The sequence below is a fragment of the Corvus moneduloides genome, chromosome 9 (genome assembly GCF_009650955.1).
Source record: "Corvus moneduloides isolate bCorMon1 chromosome 9, bCorMon1.pri, whole genome shotgun sequence".
Lineage (NCBI taxonomy): Eukaryota > Metazoa > Chordata > Aves > Passeriformes > Corvidae > Corvus > Corvus moneduloides.
In genome coordinates this window covers 25,975,436-26,000,092 of record NC_045484.1, presented here as the reverse complement: position 1 = coordinate 26,000,092, position 24,657 = coordinate 25,975,436, and the positions used below count along the sequence as shown (strand labels likewise).

The 24,657-nt window shown below is 40.3% G+C and overlaps 1 protein-coding gene across 10 annotated transcripts in view; it reads right to left on the bottom strand.

Moving 5' to 3' along the window:
• ELAVL4 (ELAV like RNA binding protein 4) overlaps nt 1-24,657 on the bottom strand; it is a 100,341-nt gene that overhangs the window by 25,205 nt on the left and 50,479 nt on the right. For 9 of the 10 annotated variants that reach the window (XM_032118198.1, XM_032118200.1, XM_032118204.1 and 6 more), the window contains exon 2: nt 17,439-17,679. In XM_032118198.1, coding sequence (XP_031974089.1) covers nt 17,439-17,679 — 241 coding nt within the window. Of the gene's footprint in view, nt 1-17,438; nt 17,680-19,582; nt 19,603-24,657 lie in introns of those variants that run through there. The other variant, XM_032118208.1, reaches the window with a different exon arrangement.

Below are 24,657 nucleotides of genomic sequence, written 5' to 3'. Positions count from 1 at the left end.
ACAGTGATGGTGCCATGAGAATTGACTAGAGCACAAGACCTCCTTCAGTTGAGATAAGGGGGTCAATCTGCCTACCTGATCAAAAAAGTTGAAGCTGAACCTGAACACTACTACACTAGTATTCACCTGAAGTACAAATTGATTTTTTTTTTTCTTACTAATGTCTGTCCATGGAGTTACATATCCCAAGTCCCACTGCTTGGCAAGTGAAACCAGACTAGAAACAATATAGTGAATGCTGTTTTCCTGTGGAAGCCATTTACTCTGTTTTTGACATTGTAGGTAACATGCATTTAAGTACCTACCAACCATTTTGTCAGTTCTTCTACCACTGGAAATTCCAAAAGCTTGATTTTTTTTTTTTTTTCCTGAAAACTATGCTCTAGCTCAAGCAGAAATTAATCCAGGGAATGTTTTGGCAAGATGCCTTAAGTGCTCTATAATCTCTTCTACTCTGAAGCTCTACAAATACACTGTTCCTGCTGGTTCTATGAAGAACAACCATTGCCACAAGCAAAGCAGAAGCAAACTACTTTCTCAGTAAAGTCTGAAGCCTTCCTGTTGCAGAAAACTATTCTAAACAGCAACTCAGAGGTGAGTGCAACTTTCAGTTGCCCACCTGTGACCAGGTAAATTAAAAAAGTGGTTAGAAACATCCTTTTTATTTGGAAATAAATGACTGTGGAATACAACATCACATTAAAGCACTGTGGTCCCTACTATAAGCAGTCACTCATGAGAACAAGCACAGAATAGGACAGCAGCGATCCAGACTGCCTTAAATTGTGGTTTTGTTGTCCCCTGCCCAAATGTAAAACCTAATTAAAGCTGCCCTCCTGACAGCCGTAACACGAGCGCCAGCGAGCGCCGCTGCTTCCCTGACACAATCCCTCCCTTCGGAAGTAGGGCACGTCTGACAGCTCATCTCGCATCAGCCAGGCAGGAGCCGTCAGACAGCAACAGCCTTCAGTCACTCTGCCTTTGGGACCAAAAGATAAATAATGCTCACCACGAATTCTCCAGATCTCCCCAGCTCCATTTTTGCCTGTTCAAACCTCAGTGACATCTAGGGAAGAAACTGGTCATGGGGTGAGCTTCTCTCTATTGCAAAAGCTCAGCACAACTTCCTGTCCACCTGCGGCTCTTCCATGCAAACCTGCACATGATGCTCTTCCACTTTTCCCAGTGTTTCTCAAGCTTGAGATGTTTGTAATAAATAGCACCTATAGATGGCTGGCAGGAAGATTGCTTTCTGTCTTTTAAGCAAGAGTAACCGAAGAGACTTCTGACATTCAAGGCAAGCCCTGCTCCAGCTGGCAGGCCCGTTTCAGAACACCCCCCTGTGAGCCTTCAAACCATTTCAGAAGTGTTTTAAACATATTCCTGGGATGAAAAGGAATGACTGCAACTCATATGAAAAGCCATATGAAACAGAGGCTTTTGGAGGAGGTTACATAAAACACTTGAGAAGATATATTCATAATGTACAAAGAGGGTCAAGGGTTTTTTTCTTATTGTTGTTTCTGCAACAGCTACCAACAAATAGAGCTGTTCACCTAAAAAACGAGGTAAGCTATTAAGAGAAAATTCAGATCAAGGGAAAATGAGATCTGATCACGAAACCAGTTCAAAACCTGCTCCTTGTCTGATGCTTTTTTATACCATATAATGTCAGTCTCATTCATCCTCCACCTCTTCACCCAAGGAGAATCACCTGCTGTCACCCCAGCAATGCACACTGCAGTCTCAGGAGAAGCAAATCAGGAGGGAGGCATCTTCTACGCACAGTGCTCCTAGGGCCAAACAATTAAGCTACGGCTGTCACAGTCCCAATTCACTGCAACCCATCTGTGAAGGGTAACTTGTTCTGTGTTAGTGCAGCTCTATCACAGCACCCATTTAGTCTATAGCTTATTTACAATACAGACTCCTTATGTTTGTACAAACTAGGATTTATTTAATACATGTTGTCCATGAATAGCAAGGAAGCATTCTCCCCCTACTAACTCTTGCTTTTCCAAGAATTTAGGGAAAATTGCACAATCTTTCTCAAAGCAAAAACTAGACAAGAATAAGTAAATAAATCACTTGGTTTTTGCCTTTTGCAGGGAAGTGACTCGAGTACAAGCTTTGTTTGGGAACCTTCCATCAAATCACTACACTTGAAGTGCCCTTAGTTCTTTTGAGAAGATCCCACTTCCACATTAGGAAAAGTCAGCTGTATTTAAATGCAATCCAGTCTAGAGCCCCAGATATGGTGTGATGCTACAGTGCACCTACAGTTAAGAAACATGACTTGTCCTTGGTTAAAAACAGCCATCAGCATTATCCGAGTTGAGGAGATCCTTCTTTAAATACTACTGGAGAGGAAAGCCTGGTTCCAGACTAACAGTGAAATGTACTCATAACAGATCCCCTCCTAAGAAACATTTTATAGTTTCACAAAAAGTAAAAAAATAAAGCTAACCCCAAACCTCTGGGAAAAATCCTCAAAGTTCCACAGCTAGAGCACCTGCAAAGGCTACATAATGACACAAAGCTCCTCAGATGGGACAAGATCCCTCAAAGCAAGCTCTCTCCCCTCAAGGCATCAGAGCCCTGATAGCCAAATAGCAATGGCCCTCCCCATCAGGTTATCTGCACAGAGAAAATTCCTATCACTGCCTTAATGCCAGAGAGACTCAGATAAAAGCTCATTCATGCAGGAGACAGGCCTTTTTTGGGGAGCTTGAGGGGAGACATGCATTGCACAATGAGGTCCCACGGGAACCCTACGCACACAGGATTTAATAAACTTCAGCCCAAGTGGAAGGGGCTTCTTTACACCATGCCTTCTCCAACAGAGACGCTGCTACATGATTAAAAAATCCCCCAAAGGAAGCCCTTGCAAACAGTGTGCTACATCCCACGTAAAACTCTCCCTCAGGGAGAGGATAAGAGAGGGAAAATGAACCAGACATACAGACACCACTCACTCAATTTTAATATCTGAATGGGAAGTGCCAGATACCATGACAACAAGCCTAGAAAAATAAAAGGGGAATAAAAAGAAGCATTGCCCAAAATGTGAAACAAATCCTATAAATGTAGCTACAGCAAATGATTAGTGCTGGTGAGCTAACTGAAAGTCCTGGACCTCCACATATGTCTTTGGAAGGGAACCACCAGGACCCAGACATGGTGACCTCAAAATCAAAGCAAGACTCCCCAAACCCATCTGCAAGCTCCCTATGATAGAAACATCATTCATTCAGCACTTTGAGTCAGAAAGCTTGATTTTGCCAGGCAGTGCCAGAGGAGATTACATGAGTTTTGTCCTCTTCTGTAGTTTTGACAAATCTCTTAATGCAAGACGGTGTAATTTAATGTCTTGATTTTCAGAGATGCCAAAGCAGTAGCAGTTCTTGTGTAAATAAAATACCCACTGACAGTAACTGCCATTTCTCAAAATCAGATACAGTAATTGCTTTCACTTTAGAATGGCCCCATATATCCACTGAACACAGAACATGATGGAGCATGCTTTGACAGCCTGCTGCTGCCCAGAGCCATCAGATCCTTCTGAAAATCCTACTCCCACAGAAACCTCAAGAGAACTTTCAAAACCACACAACTACTCCATTTTATAGTTTACAACACCAGGAATATAAAACACGCCCTCCCTCAGAAACCATGCCTTACAGTCTCCTAAAGGCTTCTATCATTTCAGATGTTCTGCATCTCACCTGAAACAAGGCTTTGCTCTTACCTGCATACTGCAGAGTTCAACCAGGTCAGCGGTGCCACTGCTGTGCTTGAGGACACAGACTAATCTGCATGCAAAGCTTAAGTGGCAGTTTTGAGACAGATGCTGCTGACTTGGCTGGAGTCTTCTGTGGTTCCCATTACCATAGCATGGAAGCATTTTATCTCTGAAACACACCTTTTCTCAAAACCACCACTGAGGAAAGCACTTTTATTCCTATTATGGAGAAGAGAAACTGAAAGGCATCACGATTTCCAGGGTGAACTTGGACAGAGTAACACAGTCACTAAAACAGGGAGCTAAAACCGCAGCTCCGCCACTCTCAGACTGGAACCTTATCATCGGCCCATTGAGAGTTGTGCTAGGCTAGAGATATCTTGTAAACAACACACACATTTCATGCTCTGTAGAATTTATTATCCTCCTTTTTCTTTTTTTGTTTGCTTGCTTTTATCAAGTTTCTTTAAATGCAAAACTGGATTTTCAGCATGGGTGTGCTCATACTACTGCAAGCAACTGATTAAGTAGCTTTTGAAAAGCTACTGCTCCTGACATACACAAGACAAGTGAGTTCCATTTCTGAACAAATATTTGGATTTTGCTCCCCTCAGTTGACATCTCTCGCTTCCCTTCTTTTCATCTTCTCCTCCCCCTTCCTTCAAGGAGCACACAGCCTCTGAATTAGCAGCTGTTCCGAGAAGAGCAAGGCTGCACTCCTCCCCGCTTTGTCCCAGAACAGAACAGGGACTGTACTATAAAAATCCAGTGTTCTGGGGACAGGCATGAATGGACGAGAAACAGCCATGACTTGTCTATCCTGAACAGTAAATTCAATACTGAAGAGACGACTTAAACACAAGAATGCAGACATTAGAAACAAACAGGCTAAGTGAAAACAAGACTCAGTAAGAAAAAGTGAAAACAAATAGAACCAGAAAAAAAAACCCCCTGAAAGATGTAACAGCACATAAAAATGGTTACCAGCAGTGTGGAAAAAAATTCTGCAATTAAAGAAGTCACTGCATTACATGACGCATGCAATACACTGTGGGAAGCCATTCTCATCCCTAATAGGGGATGTCACACTGGGGAGAATGGATACAGAAGCACTGGACAAGCAGTACAGAAAAAACTGTAAAGACCACACAACTCTAACAAGGAATGCATGTACCAGAGACGAGGAAGGCAACAAACTGAAGCCAAATTTCTGCAGTCACTGCTTTAAAATAAGACCTAAGGCTCAACAGTGACTTAAGATACAAGCTTAGAAGTGTGTTGAAGTGTCAAGGGTTAAAACACTAAAATATGGTATCCTTTGATGAAATTTGACTAAAGGGAGATACAAAAGCCTATAGTTATTTCAAACACGTAAAGACTATGACTGGAAATGAAATATTAGAAGTGTGCTACTTTTAATACCATTATTCATAAAAAAAGATGAAATTAGAAGAGGGTAGAAAGAATCACAGTCTGGAACCAAAGAGAAAAGGCACTCCAAGAGCATGAGCCAGCAGGTCACAGAAGAGGCACACGCTTCATTACAGCACATGTATCTTCCCTCCTGCATATCATCCCAAATCCTGGTACTTCTGAAATTTAGATGAAAGTAGAATGCAACTAAAAATTGGACACTGAACAAGGGAGCAGAAGCTGAAGGCAAACCAAAAGAAACAAGAGTGATTATTGACTGGTTAGGCTTCAACCAAAGGCACAGTAAGTTTGGATCACAATGAGCCCATACTGTACCACATATACAGTTTTGGTGCAAATGTGCCAAACTTGTATGGGTGTCTGGCATTGTCCTTTTTCAGAGTCAAAGCTTATGAGGAACTCCACTAGAAAGTGATGGCAGTCAGTGGTAGAAGAAAGGCAGAAGGACAGAACCAGAACAGAGCCTGCACACAGACTAAGGTTCCTATTTTCATGAAGTGTCAGAATTGCAGAGTGGAAAGAGTCATGGGTCAACAAAAATCTTGGTTCATAGGCTAGAGATTTTTATTAAAAGGCCAAGAAAATACTCTGCCAAGAAAATACTCTGCCGATAAGAAGGAAACAAGCACAGGACATGGGAAAGACAGAGCTAAGGTCTGAAAAATCCACTGCATCCTCAAACTTGGAATCATTTCATGTGGAAATGGTGGTAGCAATGCTCCTGGTCTAAAGGAAATGGCAGAGGAACAAAACTGGAGGAAAAACAAGAGTCTGTTTTGCAAAACAAGAATATTAAGTGAGACATAACATTATACTGCAGCATCAATATCTGAAACCTGTTTGACTGCAAATTCAAAAAGCCCTGGTAATTTTGTCATTAAATGATTTAATTCAGCAACATTTAAGGGTTTGTACCTCAGCCTCTGTCAAGCAACAAAAAACAAAAGCCACAACAACACTAACAAATTTCACAGTAATTCAGAACAATGACTCTCAATACCTGTTCTGTCTCATCAACAGCCTACTAATTAAACTCTGAGCTCTACTAACCACTTTTTGCAATGCACAGAGGAAAGTAATTTATTACAGACCAGAATACAAAATTTAATATTAACAACACAACTCGTGACTGCAGCATTTTTAATCTGATCAGCAGAAACATAAATAAAAGCTGCAACCTGACAGCTAAGAAGGTTAATCTGTAATAGATTTACACAGATTACTTCACACAGCATCTGGAAAGATGCTGAGAAAGGTAAAGCTACTTTATCATATTCCAAAACATGCTACCCATAAAAATTTTGCTATCCACTGATATATAGACTGCAGGGAGCCTCACCACGAATTTGTTTCAGCTTTAAGACAGAACTTCCAAGAATTTTAAAGCAGGAACAGGAATTTAAGTATGGTTTCAAATGTTTGTAATATTCCTCCAAGGTACCTGCAGGTTACAAAAGTAACGAAGACTACTTTAAGGTGAAAATATTATGACTCTGTGTGCAGATACTACTTAGTTCTATCACTTAATCTTGATAATTTTCTTGAGAAGAATATTAGCATGAATATGCTCCACAGTAAATTTTCTCCAACATAAAAATCCTGTTCTTTTCAAGGTGGCAGATTTAATCTACATCAGCTAATACCTTCCCTTATGGCCTTATCTACATGTATGGCACTAGATGTACAGCAGACCGATGCCATCGCTGGCTGACCACCACTAAAACAAGCGCAATTTCTGCGATACACAACTCTTACAAAAGGCTTTTCACAATATTTTACAAGTAGGTGGTAAACAGAGAAGAAGGTAAATAAGCATTTTTCCTTTTGTTTCCAGTTAGGCAAAATACTTAACCTGGAGCAAGTGAGGACCACAATCCTACCAACAACCAAAATCAAGGTACCAGAGTAGCTATTCCAATGCAGCAGAAAGCATAAGGGAAAAATATGTTACCAGTCAAGCTCCCAAGCTGTTCATGTTTAGGGCTGGGTTTTTGGTTTTATTTTTTTTGGTTAACACAGAATGGCTTCCAGGGCAGGAAAACGGTTAAAGAAACAGAACTGGGCAAAGATATGCACTGGTAATTAGAAATGACACAGATACAGCAAGTAGGAGAACAGAGGAGTCTAAAAAAGGAACTGCTGGAGAATACTTCTTGTTACATGTCCTATCTTCTCATGCCCTACCTACCCATCCTCACAGCAAGGGAAGTCAATACACCTCCTCCATCCAGCCAACAGCTTCCCAGAGAAGGAGGAGGCAGCCTCATTTTTTGGGTCCTAGAATTCTGCAGCAAGAGGAAGGAAGCCTGTTGATACCTAACTTAAGGTGCTTCTAAACATGTGTGAGCACAATTATCTGAATAGGGCCAGCAGGCAGATTAGAGCTCGTACTGCAGGAACAACAGCCCCTCTAGTACAGCAACAATTAATCACACTGGCAATGCTGCCATTTGTTTGCTTGCAGGTGAGTATGACGCAGCTTTTTGTCCATCTGCTTTTGCAACATCCCTTAAAAACCACTTAACTGGAAAAAAAAAAAGGTAGTTCGGGCTCTTGTGAATAAAAATAATAAAGTGTTCAGGTTTTTTTCCCCCCTCAAGCTGATATATTCCACCAATTAAACAGATGCTGAGCCAGTCTTAAGAACAGCAGTACTGGGTCAGAGCAGAGGCTGCCTGGTCGAATATCCTGTCTCCAGCAGCACCTGCAAATCAGCAACTTGAAGTGAAATTCCTAGCAGGAACAAAAGCAACAACATCAACAGAGTCAGTGATGGATCCTGCTCAGGACCAACAGAGAACAGCAGCTACATCCAACAACACCCAGCAGTGAGTCAGCCAAAGCAGAGCCAGTGAGCGAGGCCAAAGAAATGGACTGGTACTTCAGGGCCATGATGCTTTCTTCCCCTCTTTCTCTTATCTTTTTATAGAATCAGAATTTCATAGGGATGAGAGCAACCACAAGATTGTGACATCACAGAAATGGGAAACATGGCACCTGAGCAAAACCTGTCTTAATAGATACGGAGATATACAGAAAGGCCCAAACAAAACTCAGGCTGTATCACAAGTTGTTTGAAAAGTTAGAGGCTGCAGTACCCTATCAATGACAGTTCCAGGAATGAAGCACAGGACACAAAGAGAATGCTGATGAAATCCAGAGATTTGCTGGTAAAGACCGTGCATCAGAGCAACTTCCAATAGCCCAGATTCCTGAGATGGTTATCTGTGCTGACTCTAAGCATGGGACTGCCAGTGAGCTGCACACAAAGGCTGTTGGACTTCCAATTCAGGCAGCAAGAGAAACTCTGCTTTAAGCAGGAAAAAAAAAAAAATAGGTGGTGAGCAGTGTTAAGGGTGCAGAAAACCCCCTCTCCATATATCCTTGTGTGTAATAGCATAATTTGAAATTAAGTTTTAATTGTAAAACAATTTAAAATGATGGCCTAAGTTTCCAAGCAGTGGGATTAAACCTTTGATGTTTTCTGGGAGCAAAGGAAAAGAAAAAAAAAAAAAAAAAAGACCTAAGGCCAGGCAAGACCCCCATGCAGTAAATATGCCAAAAGAAACTCTGCCCTCTACAAATGGTATCTCACTTGACAAATAGACAGAAAAGAGGTTGGCTTGATCATGTAAGTGGGTCTTTGCTCAAGTCACAGAGAAACTCCAAAGGCAAAAATCTGAAGGATGTACGCTGAGGGGATGGAACCTGAATGACTACTTTGATCAGTTTAGGGACTGCACATAAACTGAGGTGGCAGAAAACAGAGGAGGGCCAGGAATGCTGAGGACATCCAGGAGTAGCAGATCCCAATACCAGTCTGAAAGTCTCAGGCTGACCATTCCCAGAAGCCAAGGTGAAAATCACCTTGGCAGAACTCTTTTGGCTGTAGAGAAAACAAACTGCTTGCTAGGGAGTCAAGTGATGATGGATCAGCTCTGCAAGACAGAAGGGGAAAGGACTCCCTGGCTCACTGATTCAGAGAATCAGCTACCACAGGCAGATTAAGTAACTCTGGTCACAAGTTTACTGAACACCTTCTGAAAGTCAAGAAGAAACGCCAAATGCAGTGTTGGTGAAAATTAGCCTTGTGAAAAGGGAGAGCAGGAAGCAGATCACTTTCCAAAGCATTTGAACTGGTTTTACACAGGTCACTTCTGTTCCTGGACAAGCTGTGTAGCAAGAGCACACAGACAGGCAGAGGTGACAGCCACAGTACAGCCATGATGCTCATGGGTGTGGCAGAAGGGCAAAACTCCTTGGGCAGCAGGGAATGGAGAAATGCTGGGAAAGTCAGCCTTGGAAGCCCTGACAGGTACCTCGGTGTGCTGTCTCTACTGCTGCCCCAAAGAACCCTGCCTCAGCTGCAAGGGAGTGCCTCGCTAGTGGCTGACAGTCTCCCAGAACTTTCCTGGCACTCACTCCTTCCCTCCCCCTTTCTCTTTGGGCTAAAAGGAAAAAAAAGAAAAAGGGCTACAGAGAAGCAGCTGAACACAAATGCTGAAGCACAGAGTCTGGGCTTCTTGAGAAGAGGGCAGAATGAGGCAAAAAGGAGAGAGAACACTAAAAGAGAAGGGTGGAGTGCCATCAACAGACAGCTCCACCAGAGCCATTTCCCTGGCTGTTCTCTGGTAGACAGCTATCTTCAATGCAGGTGATATGAGGGATGGAAAAAAGGCTCAGAGTAGAAGGTCAGCAGACACACTGGAAAGCCTCATAAATAACCTTGTACCTGGAAGTCGTGATTTCAGAGGTGTAGGCGTACTCGTGCTGTTGAGGAAAATCACACTGCTAATCCTTCCACACTGGGCTTGACAGGAAGGTGATGGTATTTACTCAAACCAAGCAGCAAAAACTGAAGAATACTCTAAATATGCATTAGAGGCATTTAATACACTTCAGAAGCAGCTCAGGATTGAAACTGGTGAAGTTAATTAGAAAGCTCTTTCGCAGCACAAGGGTCATGCCTGCTTGCTTCCTGCCTATTTGCCCCAACACTCATTTCAATTGCTTTTTTCCAATAATCAAGAAATCAAAATTCTTTTGTTCGCCAGCACAGCCCGCACCAGGCAACTGCAGAGAACTGATAAAGAAAATGATGGATGCTAATTTGACCATTTTCCTCAGCGTTCAGCACAGACATCAAATCACACAAAAAACATTTTAGAGATCCAGCACTGAGACACTCGCTACCATTTCTGTCTCTCCTCCTCCACAGTGCTAAGTTCAGACACTTAATGCAAATGTTCATTAAAATAATCAATATTTGGGAATTGTCTTGAATCTGCAGCCCTTAAAATAGGATATGCAACATGGAGATTACGTTTATCTCTGCTCAAGAACAGAATATACTTCAGGAAATAAGCTATAAAAATAACTAGGCTATGAAATTAAGATCAATTTATCAAAGGTCTTTAATAACATTCAGAGCCATATATTTAGTCCTTTAAAAATAATTCTAGATTTCAAATTTAAAAGACTCTGAAACATGTCTGGTTTTCCATATCTTTTAATATTTTATTCTCTGCATAAAATGAAAAAAGCATACTCTGTACCCCATCCGATCAGAAGAATTTTTTCTTTTCAGTTCCAAACTAATCTATTTTAGACTTCTGTTTCTCTGGGCACTTGACTTTCAGCTGCAGTAATACTACTCTGACCACTCTTTCCTCACTGCATTTGTCTACATATTAAACACAAGGAAGTAACTTCCATACAAATCCCCTTTCCCTAATAAGTAACCGTGAGGCCGACATACAGTCAACTTTCTGAAAAACCTAAGGCAATTGACTTAATTTGGTATTATTTTTTCAGACAAAAGAAGTCTAGCTGAGTACTTTGCTGCATAAATATTTTTCCTATTTCAGCAAATACTAAGTCTTTTGCTTTCAAGGAAGTCAAATGCAAGAACTCCACTGCTTCTTGCAGAGATTCCCTATACAGTCAATTTGAGGGGCACTACTAAATATGGCCTTTAAATGCAATCAAGCCAAATGCCAGAAATACATATTCAATTTATGGTGAACATCACAGTACAAAAGATTTTTTTTTCCTGTTCTGAAGAACTGTATTAATTCTCCTCTTCTACCAGAGCAATGACATTGCTGCTAATGCTCAGTCCAGGGCAACAAGATCTGTGCCAAATAAATGATCAGAGATCAGTGACTAGTTACCACTGTTTACAGAGAATTACTAAAAACCCCTTCCAAGCCAACAAGGGAATAAACTACCTCTACAAGGTATTTTTCTCCTAAACCCTGTTATTAGGTGAGCTTATGCCATGAGGCATGAGTGTTTACATACTTTCTAAAGAGTTTATAAGTCTTATCTAACATAATCCCTGCATTCTATAATCCTATCTGTTTAATGTATTTTAAGTGGGGAAAACCGCTGGAACCAGTAGTATCTCAAAATGGAAGGCACTTTCAAAGCACAGTGAGTGAACTGGACATCAAATGCAGAAGTAGTTTATGCTCAGATTAGAGGTTCAGTCATCTCAGATCAGGTACCCTAACGCTAGGTTTCACTGTAAGTTATATTTATCTGCATATGGATCAATTTTTTTTCTTCCCACAGGACACTTCCGGCACACCATTTTACAAAGGCTGTCAGTGTTTTGTGTATGTGAATTTTTCAGTGAATACCTGCAGCTTCTACACATAAACAGCTGTGAACTATTTACCTTAAATAAAAATACATCTTTTCTCCCCTCGATGAAGCAGCACAGTTTTACTAATATTTCTGCAATTTCCAGCCTAAGTGTAATGCAATGGTTATACAATGTAAATGCAGTGGTTACCTATTGTCATGAACTGTATTACCAAAGGCCTGTTCTCCATAATTAAATTTAGCCATTAATCCCATTTTTGCTTTGTGTCTTTACATTATGATGAGATTCCAGAGTCCTCCTTTGATTCCCACCCAGATGGACACTGTGACCTCCTGGTTTATCTACTCTACCATGCATCAAAACCTCCAATTAAAATACATAAAACTTGTCTGCTGCCTGCTGCAAACACTGGGCCAATAACTACCTGATGTCTGCTTACAAGAAAAGCTTAGGGAGTGTTTTCCTGCTACTGCACATCTGCCATCAGACCCCAGAGCTTCCCTCCTGGAGAACATGGCCATTCCTGCCTGCCTTCTCTCCTGCCTCCCTGTGCATCACCACTGTGCAATTAATGGCTTCTGCTCCTGAGGATACAGGCCTTCTCCATCCCTTGCTTTCAAAGCAGTCACCAAATCCAGATGCTGAAATTAAGGCTGCTCAATTAAGCCCCAAATTTCAGCAAACAGAAAACATGCAGCTCTGAACAGCATGTTCTAGATAGAAACCCACCAGTTCCCCACCACTTGCTGAACACACTTGGTTAAATAAAATCTGGGTCTTTGCTTTTTACAGCAGCACCTTTTCAGTATGTGCTGGTGAACTACTCATTTTACAGGAAAGTTGGAAAAAATATTTTTTTTACAGGCCACATCATACCAACTTAATTAAGTGTGGACAAACTTCTGAATTGAAGGGGCAGAACAGCCTTCCCAGGTCAACAATTTACCAGTTTCCACAGAGGAATGAGCACTGCACACTTCTCATGTGAAAAATACCTTCCTGTACTTGCTCAGATAATGCTACATTATTTCTGACTGTCATTTTATTAGGTTTTGGTTCTTGGATCTTATGTTTGAAAATCCAAGGAGTAACGAGTGGAAAATCCCAAACTTCTAGAGAAGACTATAGGTAAAGCAGTCAGTATTTCTTTCTTTCCTTTTCACTGGGATCATTGATATTTAAATTATACTTACAATGCCATGATTATTTCTGAACTGCAGTTTTAATCTAAACCTGCATCGGTACTACTGTCAATACCTGAAACTAAAGTGGAAGACTTCAGTCTTTGTACATAATCTTAAAGGAACTGCAAATTCAAAAAGGAACAATTAAAAAAAACCAAACCCAACAGTGTTACATTTTGGGCAGAGGAACAACAAAGTTCCTGATTATACATGCAAAGAACATCAAACTGTACCACACAGCAGAATTATGCAAACCCTGTCATAACTTAAGGGATGCACAGAAATCTTATATCAATAAATACTCTGCTTTACAGTGTTCTTGGATCATCTGAAGATGCAAGAGATTTGCAGACCAAAGATTTTTGGATATTGATCATCTGAAGACTCAGAGACATAAGTTCCTGAGTCGGTTACAGAGAAACAAAAACATGAATCTTAAAAGCTACCAAATCAATTAAAAAATTAATAACAAACATCCCCTTCTCCTACACACAAACTATGTCAACAAGGACAACTCACTGGGCCAGCAGCACTTCAGTTTCTGATGGACACTACACTGACTACATCTTTTGTTTGCAAACACAGGACAAAACAAGTTCAGCATTTCTTCTCTGAAAATTCTCATGAGTTCAAGCCCTTTCCTTCAAGGGACGAAGTTATTTGTCACTGGTTTTCTTCAGACAAAGTAAGAAATAAAGAGCACCTGCAACACAGTACAGTTTAGTATCACTGGTTAGTGCTGAGTCTCATATCCATCTGAAGCCATGGGTTTCCTCCCTAAAGTCACCTCCCCTCATCTAACACTGCTCTAAAATGTTTATGCCACTTAGCTGGCTTTTTTTTTAAACCCAAGTTCCTTCTCATTTTTTGAGTGCAGCTGATTAAACCTGAACAACTGGGTTGTTGGACGAAATATGCTGTAGCTATGAAATGGTACAGCAGGGACCAGTTTCACTGTTAATTTAAAATGCTAGAATTAATTAGGTAGTGTAAATGAAGAATTTAATAAGCACACTTTACAACCACAAGTTCTGCTTTTATTAAACACCCCTGCCAAATGAAGGCAACTATCTTCAGTCTGTTTTATCTTGTCTCATTTCCCTTAAAATCTCTGCAGTGGAAAAAAAAAAACCCAAACCATTTTTGCTATTGCAACCCTTCCCCCATAATTAAAATGTATGCCTGACTTCCATCTCCTCTCTCAAGTCATTAGCATCTTTAAAAAATGCTACTGTATATCCTGCCTGTTCTGAGAAGCTACCAAACAAAACCCAAGTTTACGATTTTGGTTTTGAATACCAAATTAAAGGCTGTCTTAGAAGCTGTCATTCCTATTCAACTCAGTACGGTGTACTACCAAATTAGCATAGTTTTTTAGTAAAGGAATATGCTTGTTTAAACATGTGCCTTTCCAAAGCGAGGGGGCAACATCACAAACCAATTTTATTAAAAACTCCCACTACTGTTCTAAGACTGCAAAAAGACTTGGAGCAGATGACTATTCCTGTCATATATTGTCTAACCAAATTTAAAATGAATACAAGAGTTCAGGTCATGAATTTTATCGGAGAGATCCAGTATGTTTAAACAGACTTTCTTTACCTTTTAACTCCTTGAAAACACTTCAGAAGACTCATTATTCCAAAAAAAAGAAACACAACCAAAAAACTTTGCAGCTCCCTGACAGGAAAAATAGAATCTTTTACATGAACCAATTCAATGCTACCTAGCTTCAGAAATACATTTGAGATTTTCTACTATGGTTTTGCCAGAATAACTATTTAAACATGGTTTCGTTTATGACCTTTTCTATTTTTCTTGAAGCAAGCTCTCTCTACAGCTTTTGATTCTGACTTTTTTTGATTTGCCTGGTAATTCAGCCCAGCAAGAAAGAAGCAAACTTAAAATACATGAAGACAAACCATACTTTTAACAGAAAGAACAGCACATTTGTTTAAAGGCATAACAAAACAGAGCATGCTTACGTTAGATTTATTAAAGCCACAAAATTTTCAACAGAAACAATGAACAATCCAAAAGCAGACAAAATCTAAACTGTTTCACATCTTCACTGCTTCAGCAATAGCTTAAGAATTCACTGGGCTTTTTGCAATATAGCTTTCACTGTCAGAAAAAATACTTCTATTTATTTTTAATAAGGAAAAAGCAAAGAGCCCCTGAAAAACCAGTCATTCTTCTAGCAGCCTACTGGCACACTTCCACCCCTCCCATCCCAAAAAATCAGTCCAGGGGCCTAATGAAGAACAAGCTTACATGATGATCCAGAAAGATGAGCTGGGTATGACCTCAGTGCATTTCCATTTTGTTACTCTCCATGTTCTAAGAACCTTAAAAACATGAACTGCTTCTGGCAGAGGACTGCATTTGATTTACTAACTCCGAATTCAATGTGAGGAATGAACATGCATCCTCAAATTCAGTCATGTTGCACAATGCCTTGATAACAGGCCTGAAAATCTTGGCAGATTAAATTCTGTTTTCAAAAACAGCACAGATAATTTGGAGAACAATTTTTTTTTTTACAAATTTGGCTCTTTTGTACTTGTATCATCACTTAAAACAACATGTAGGGGTGATGTCCTCAAGGCATCTGTGGAAGTTTTTTTTAAAGAACGGTTCCTTTAAAGTATTTTAGTGATCAAAGATTTATGCACTTTGTATGGAAAGAAAAGGCACAGGCAAAAAAGTTACCCAAGAATATGTCAGAAGATCATATAGCAAATTTTTCACATCTTCAAACAGAAAGACAAAAGCCTAGAGAGGGAATGAAACAAAAAGAATACTGTTCCTAGCTGATGAAGCAATGGCTCTCTGTCCAGAGCCAACCCATTCCCTATGAAAACAACACTGAGTATCTAAAATCTTGAAATTATTTTGCAAGGACATCACCATAAATTGGAGGGATAGGGTAAGCAGTAAAAGCTCATGAAACACAAGATGAAAATTACAGTTAGGCACCCTAGGCTCCTGTAGATGAGGGCTAGGTATTCAGTTCTGTCTGAACTGAACTAACCTGCAGTTAAGTTTTTCAGATTATTTTCAAACTAGAACAAAAGCAAAGGTCTGTAGGAAAAAAAAAAGAGTAAATAAAAGTCAATTCAATTTTTCAATCTTTTTAAAACACCCAAAGCTGTGGCCAAATCAGAAGATTTACTGCAATAGATACATCATGGTCAACGTGCTAAAGAAAGCAAGCTCTGCTGGACTACGCTTGTGAGGACTCGAGCTGCCCTACAGCTACTGCCATTTGTTATGTGCCTTGTGTTCAAACCAGAGCATTGCTGTGTGTCAGGAAGTAAACAAAAAAGAAGCATTGCATGTTGAAAGGCACTAAGCAGATCATAATGCTGCCAGGATGTTATGGAAGCAGGTATGGAGATTCGCATTTTAATTCCTCATCTTCCCATGGTGCCTCTTCCCACAGAGCACACACCCAAGTTGCCAGGAGAGCCTCTGAGGGGAGCTGACTCTTTTTCTGGAACCCTTTCCCTCCCAAGGCTGCTGCTCTCTGTGCTAAACATAACAGCACTGATGATGCACTGAACAGCAGTGAAATTTCAGCTGCTCCCACCTACGGTGCAAGTAGACACACAACCTATAAAACTAACCTATAAAGCAAGCTGTAAAAGCTGACTGTTCATCCCATCTTGTGCACTAGTGGATTCCTGGCTGCGGCAGCAAGGATGGGGATTAGGCCAGGTGTATCTGCACCCACCCACACCTCCTCTGGTGACAGTGCAGGCACCTCTCCTTGTTGATGCAGCATCTGCCATGGGAGGCTTTTATTCTGAAGGCACCTACCAACAGGTGCCACTTCATATGAAAAAGGACCACCGCAAACTGAAATGTTTTTGGGGCCCAGAGTTAGTTACCTAATGTCTACAGATATCTGAATGAAATCCAGATGAGGGTGTCCCAACTAGAGCCCACTGCTGTTCCAGAACACTGTGGTCAATAAGCTGTGATGGACACAGAGAACTGTTGTGGTTTGAAGCCACCGTGGTTGAACAACCTCACCTTATGGTGCTCTTAAACAGTCAGAAATTTAATGAACGTCTGGGGAAGCTCAAACAGAGTCAGAATTAGGAACCATCAGTTGGCTCAAGCCATTCAGACAAGTCCATGTTACACAAAAATGAGAATGACCAGGAAAGCAAGGCCACCATCTAAGCTCTCCTGCAGGAAGCTGCACAGTGTGTTACGCACATGCAGACTGGCAATGTTCAGGCTTCTCCCCCAGATCTGTGGAGGCTGAGAATCGAGGGGCTTCTCAGCTGCTCTAGATCCACTGTGCAGCACTGAAAACTAAAGGCTTGCCCCTGAAGTTCACCACAGCATCTGCTGCATTCCCTGTGCGAGCACTTGCAACACAAACACCAAGGTTCTGCCAACCCCAAATACAAGCTGACCCTTAACGCAGGCAAAATCCACAACACAAAGCACTTACCTGTGATTTTGTCTCTCACGAGCTTGCAGGATTCAATTTCACCAATGCTCCCAAAGAGACTCCTGAACTCCTCCTGGGTCATGTTCTGGGGTAAATAGTTGACTATGAGGTTGGTTTTGCTGTCATCTGTAGCAGCCCCTGTCTGCATGGGGGAAGGGCAGTTTCTACTGTTGCTGGAGGGTCCATTGGTTGTATTGGAAGTAGGGCCATTCGACACCTGAGGCTCCATGGTGCTAATTATCTACAGCAAAATAAGAGAAAAGAGAAAAAAACCACCCTTAAGTTTCATAGATACAATAGCTATTTTTAAAGATACTCACAAACGAATTGAGTAGGTAGCATTCGTGGCCAATTTAGATACTTCAACAAAAAAACCCGGCTTGATTCCTCTGTTATTGTTGCAAAGTAGGTCATGCTAGTCTTTGGCTGTGAGCATATACTAAGATGCAGTTAAAAAACCTTTTTTTGTTAACGCGAAGCTGATTTCTGCTTTCATCACGCAGCCATTTTCACAAATGTAAATTTAAACCACATAAATTTAATTATAATTTAAGGTAATAATCATAATTAAAATTATAGTTCCATTAAATCAGATGAAGTAAGTGTATGGCTCTATACGAAAAGGTAAAATATTTTACCTATTTAATAACTGTATCACAGAGTGCAATGACAACAACATTAACCAGGCACAGTCAATCTGCACCGTGTCGTCACTCAGCTTGCCTTCAATTAATAAACTTGGTGTCCCAAGACATACCCTTTACTGGTTCCAGTGATGACCTATATTCTCCACCTATATTATTCACTAACGAACTGACATCTCTTTAAACAATAAAGCCCTGGATTTGCAATCTTCACAGATACAAAGGTCTTCAGATATTTACTGGAATCAAAAAGGTTTAATGAGAGAAAGGCTTATCAGGCACAGGTGAAGGCTGGAATTATAACAAGCACATCTACCTTGAAACAGAAAACTCCTGCTTTCACAGAAGATACTCAAAGAGACCTTTCCAAAAAATGACAAATAGAGTACAGCTTAGCAAAGTGCATTGCAGGACAGTAGCCCCATTGTCACGAGTGCCACCCATCACGTGAGCAAAGCCGCCTGCGTGTTTATCTGCAGAACACAAGTTTTCGTCCCAAAACTGCACAGGCAAAGGAAGCAGAAAAACCTGGGTACTTCATGCTTTTTCCCATATAATTTGCCTCAACTGTGGCTTCTAGCCTGTCTTCACTGTCACCAGTGCTGACAAAGGAAGGGCATCATCTTAGTCTCAAATCTGGATAAATGAAAGCAATGCAAATGGTGGCTTTTGCTGCCTGCTGTGAAGTTTGTGATGTACAGCTTCACTGGTATTGAAGATAATCCCTCGGATGGGCTCAGCCTCCCTCCACCAGAAAGTCAGTGATGCAAACTGCTGCCCCAGGCAGGAGACTCCACTGCCCAGGGACAGTGACAAGCACAGGAGAACAGAAGGCTAAGGCACCACACACTCTGAACCTGGTATTCTTCCGATCCTGTAATTATTATAATTACTCGATACTTAATTTGCTTTCTTTTTTAAATCCAGGGAGGTACATGTTGTGACAAATTAGGCCTGCAATTCAGGAGGATGGGGACACACACACCAAAAAAAAGGGTGCCTATTCTAAAATTAACTGCATGAGGGTGGCTCAGAGTCTAAATAGGTTATATTCTGGTCATGTCTTTTTTTTTAATTGAAATGCTTCAGTGTTAGTTTAATGCCTCATTTAGGAAATAACCCTCTTTTTTATCAATGGAAATAAGTTCTGAATTACCATTATTTTTATTATCAAGCCCAGGAATAGCTGCTTGGTTTAACAGCTTTTAAATAAAAAGAAGCCTTGCCACATTGTGCTTAACAGAAATGCCTTAAAACCACACAGCAGAATCATTTTGAAAAAAACTGCACAAAAATAGTCACTTTATGAAAGACATGGGCACATCCAAACCAGAATCCCCCTGCCAATTTTACCAGCCACGTGGCACCAAATACTGCTGGCATCCTTGGCCAAGCTTTGCCAGCCCCACACACTCCTCCTTCAAGATTCCCCCTGCTACCCAGCATCGGCCATACTTTCTTCCCTTCCCTTCTTCTAATTCCATCCATGTATTTACTCACACGTACTACTCAAACGCTTCAGATGCTGCTAAATCTGTTTAGCTCGGGATTCCAGCTGGAAGATCATCCTTTGATCTCCGCACCTCCGCGACCCCACGGCAGACACGGGCTCTGAGCTCTGCCAGCAGCTGCTGCGGGGCTGGGGTTCGCACCCCAAGGCGGCCGCGCTCCAGCTCAGCACAGCCTGCTCCTACAGGCTGCATCTGCATCCACTCGATTGAAATTGGGGGAAAAAAAAATCCCAGTTCCGACGCTAATGCATAGTCAGAGGATGAGTGAAGCAGCTGACATGGTTAACGGCAGCCTCCCGTGTGCCTTTACATCACTGGACCAGATTCTTGCCAACAGAAAACCCCACAAGATAAGCTGCAGTTTTAGGGACTGATCCTGCCCCTCTGGATCCTGCCTTCAGGAACACCACACCACTGGTTTCAGTTTCAGCAGAAGCAGGACTCTAGCACAACACACCAAGAAAGGTACATCATCTATTATTAGCAACAGACTCAAAAGCTATCTATAGTTCCCCATGGTAGACAATAACTCTGGATCTTTTAAAAATCTGTGAAAGAAAACAAAATTCCAAACTGGTTGGTGTCCTACTTAGGCATTTTGCAAATGCTTTTTAGTTTTATTTTCAACATGCATACCTTCCCCACCAAGCAAAGGAACAGAATTCAACCCAAGACATTTAACACATTCAGAACATTAAGAGTAAGCTGCTCTGTAAAAATCTGTTACTGAACAAGTACATTTCCTCATATACTTCAAAGTATCTTGGCATAAACTAATTTTGCACCAGGTGCCAGGTTTTCTTCCTAGTTGCTCTCAACTCCAATTCAGTTTTCCCGATTTTTTTAATAGTAGAAAGGAAAACCAAGGCACTTATTTGCCCTTTGAATTATTGCCAAGTCATAGGTTACTGAAAATCCATTTGCTATATACATATTAAAAAACAGATAATGGATGAAGAGAAATGCTGAAGAATTATTAAAAGCATTGCTAACAGAGGATTTCAGATTTTTTTTTTTTACTGCATAATTTTAAGTCTCCATTTACAGAGTGGTTTCTGTGCAAAAGCAGTTATGTAGCAGAGCTTGCACTCGAAGTTTTCACAGGCACAAAGGAATAACACTTACTTTAGGTGTACATACTGACTCCTGTGATGAGTCAAGACTTAGATTATTAGTGGTAGCAAACAAGTGAGCCCCAGCTCTCCTTCCCAGACATTTGGTCCTGTCTCCGACATGTCTGAAGCTCAAACCCCAGGCAGAGTTTAGTGTGGATGCACTGGCATGTTTATTGTCAAGCACTGTTTTTGGTATTAAGTAGTTGTCAATTCCACATCAGTCAGCACATTACATAAGAGGAACATTATTTATTCAAATATATTTCAACATGACAGCCGCTGTATGTTCTTTTCCCTCCTCTATCTACAACACTAAGATTTAAATTTTTAATTTAATACCTGTATCACAGAATGAACATTTCTAAAATCAGTACGCCAGTTTCCAGGGCACACACTTAACTTACTGTGTTTTAATTACTGGTAATAACTTTTTTAAATACAGAAAAGTATTGGGCTGCAATTCAATTCTACCAAAATATCTAAGTCTGCCTAACTCATCAAGGGCTTATCTGGATATAGGCAAAACAAATGCTGAAAATTCCAAAGTGACTTAACCCCAATGCTAATTTTTCAAAAACAAAATATACTGTTATCCCTGAAGATGTGTCTTAAACCTCTAACAAAGTAAAATTAGCAACATCTCTTTTTCTAGACCTTTTCTGACCCAATTTAGGCAGTCACCACTGGTCCTGAAATATTACAGTGCAAATGTCATGTGTGATGACATTCACATGCTACTGGTATAAAGAGGCATTTTATTTTTTTGGGGGCAATAACTTGCCAGACTCCCAATACTGCAATATGATACTCTATATATATGGGGTAATGGTATCTTTGAAGGAGAATAAACTGCAGTTATTGCCAATAGACATTTGAACATTTAGCTACCAATAATCTCAATACTCTAACACTGACAAATACAATCTGTAATAGAAAAATCACAGTCTTTAAATTCTAAGTTACATGTTTCAAATTGTGCATGTATTTCATCAGACTGCTACTTTTAAAAATGATGATTTCCTGGTGTACTACTTTTCTCACTATGGTAATGTATCAGCAAAGTACGAGGTACTTTGGTTTGACAGATTCCACAAATAAATGCTTTGGGGAAGACAACATAAGCTTTGCCACTGTTTTGCAAAACACTGCTTACCAAAAGGCTAGGTATAAACCACTCCCACAGAGTATCTGCCACAAACACCCATTAGAGCAACTCCTACATCAGTAATGTTTCAGAAATACTTCCATCACATCTTCATTGTTTTTTCAACTAATTCAATTAATTTCAACTCATTCCTGCTAAAATATTAGTTCCAACAATAATGTGAAAAATACGGTATGTATAAACACAACTATTACAATTACAAACTATTACAAGCCGGAGTAACTGACACTAATCTTCACTTATTACAGTAAATGTGTGACATCCATCTACCATTACAAAGCACTGTTAATGAATCATTTGGAAAACTACCCACAGACTAAGACAGCCTTATCTCCCTATTGCATGCATAAGCAATAGCCAATGGCTTGATAAATGTAAATATACATTTTTTTATATTTAGAAAATTTGTTCTCAGCAGTCTAAAAGAAGGTCTGCATGTTGAACTGAGACTGCCACATATGTAACACTGAAAGGAGCTTGTATTGAGCAAATAATCAGCACCCATTCTTGCTGAGTTATGTATACTCCACTGACCATATTCCACAATACACAGAAACTGATTTGGCATGTATAAAAAAGTCACAATTAAGACTCTTAAGAAAAAGTGTTATTTATAGGCACTAAAGAGAAGTGTTTCTAAACATACCACAAACAATCCTTTCCTAAAATCAAAACCTGAAAAAAAATTCTAAACCCCAGAAAATTCATGCAGACATATCCATTTTGAGGACTCAGAAGTCAAAAAAGTTAACTATGAATAATGAACTGTTCACAGCACCTAAATGCCAAGAAAAATGATCATGGCAAATTACACCTCATGAAGAATTCATGAGGTCTAATTTTATATTATTTCTAAGTGTTCATTAATGAACAAACTCAGAACATTCTCCCATAAAAGAGTTTAGATAAATAATGCAAAGCTCTTACTTTATCTAAAAAAGCTCTTTGATTAGCATTGCAAGTTGTTTGCTTTTACAAGTGAAAACAAATGGTGCCATGGCAGAGGTCCCACAGCCATCTCACGAAAAATGATGACAAAAGAAGAAACAAACAAAACCTCTCAAAGAAAATAAATGTAGATTCACAAAGGTTTTCCTCATAAAATGAGAATCAGGCTTTAACTCCCTGCGTACCTGCTCTTTTGAATGGAAGACAGCACAGTACAAGTCTCTGTTCCCCCTAGAACTTTGCTGCAGGTGAGAAAAACCCCATTTACAGGAGCTGCCTGACCAATCCATCCACAGCTTGGCCATCTGCTGAGCCATGAATAGCCATGCCAAAGCCAGGAGGTCGGTCCACGGGTATGGAGTGGAACACAAACACATCCAGGTCCCTCAGCCCTGTTCCAGCCACTGCACAAACCCACCCCACTTTAAAATGAGTGCCCACTGCTACTCACTCCATGGGGATTCAGCACATTCTTGCAGAATGAGGCACTGGATCACAAGATGTTCAGGACACATCATGTCACCTTCCCACAGGAGTGTTAAAGGAAAAGAACATGAAGTGATTTTAAGCCTTCCTTGGTTCAAAACCACAACTGCAGTCAGAGCAAAAAGCAGGTGCACCTGTACCTCACATGGGCTTTTTTCTAAGGTGACCTCAGGAGAGGCAAACAATGCTCTGTGTGCAGCTCCAGTATAGATTCTCTTAACTATAACACAACTGTCAGATTTCACTGTCAATTACATTTTTATTAAAGCTTATGTACTGCACAACTAGACTTTGCTATTATTTACCTAATAAATACATCATGAACATGAAATAAAAGAGGAAAATGAAGCTTTTTAGTCTGTCTGCCTGGAGGCAAATCAATACCCCAGAAACAAATCATTATCTAACCCTCTGTATTTTGACATGTTCCCCACTCACATGCACTTCTATATGCTACATCTTTACCTTCCTTGGAGTAAAAGTCATATTAAATATATTTTAAATATAAATATAGCTGAAAGTCTCAGCTCAGAAAACTAGCAATCTCTGACTCTCATGGCACAGATACAGCCGTCTTAACTTGCTCTCAGAGTGTGCTGCACTCAGGTTGAAATGGCATTCAAACATTTTCAGCAAATTCACATTTATGGGTGCCACAATAATTGTACAGAGCACACAATTGATCCAAATGGAGAAGACAACAAATGCATTCATTTTAAGATGAAAGCCTCAGTTCAAATAAAGGAGAAAATTATTTTCTTTAATAGCTAAATTTATCCTGAACCAGTCCATTATAGGCTTTTGCATGAATATACTAAAACAAAATATTCTGTCCCCAATCTTCAGTGAAATAAATGCAAAGTTTATTGGCAGTATTACTTATCACAGCAGTGCATGAAGGACATAACCCATAGCAGCACCAAGTTGTGCTGTACAAATGGGCAGTAAGGCAGGGACTGCTACTCTACCAACACAGCGACAAAAAGCAGAAAGGCAAAACCTGTTATTTTTTATTCCAGATTTTGCAGAAGTGGGAAAAAACAAAAAATCAAACCAGATGAAAGCATCTAGGCAAGCTGCTGAAGTTCAACAGTAAGCTGTGACAGCCCCATAATGCAGCACCCTATCCTTGAACCTGGCCCAATGGTAAGGTACAACTCCTAACAACCTTATCAAAAAAAGAAAACCAGTATAATGATGCACCAAACTGCATTTTTTTTTTTTTTGAGACTTTCAGATAAATGCCTCATGTTCCCATGAAATACGGGCTCTACAGTTTTGCATTTGATTTTAAGGACAAAAGGGAACAAGAAGGGGAAAGAAGTAGACATCAAAATAAGTTGCAACTAT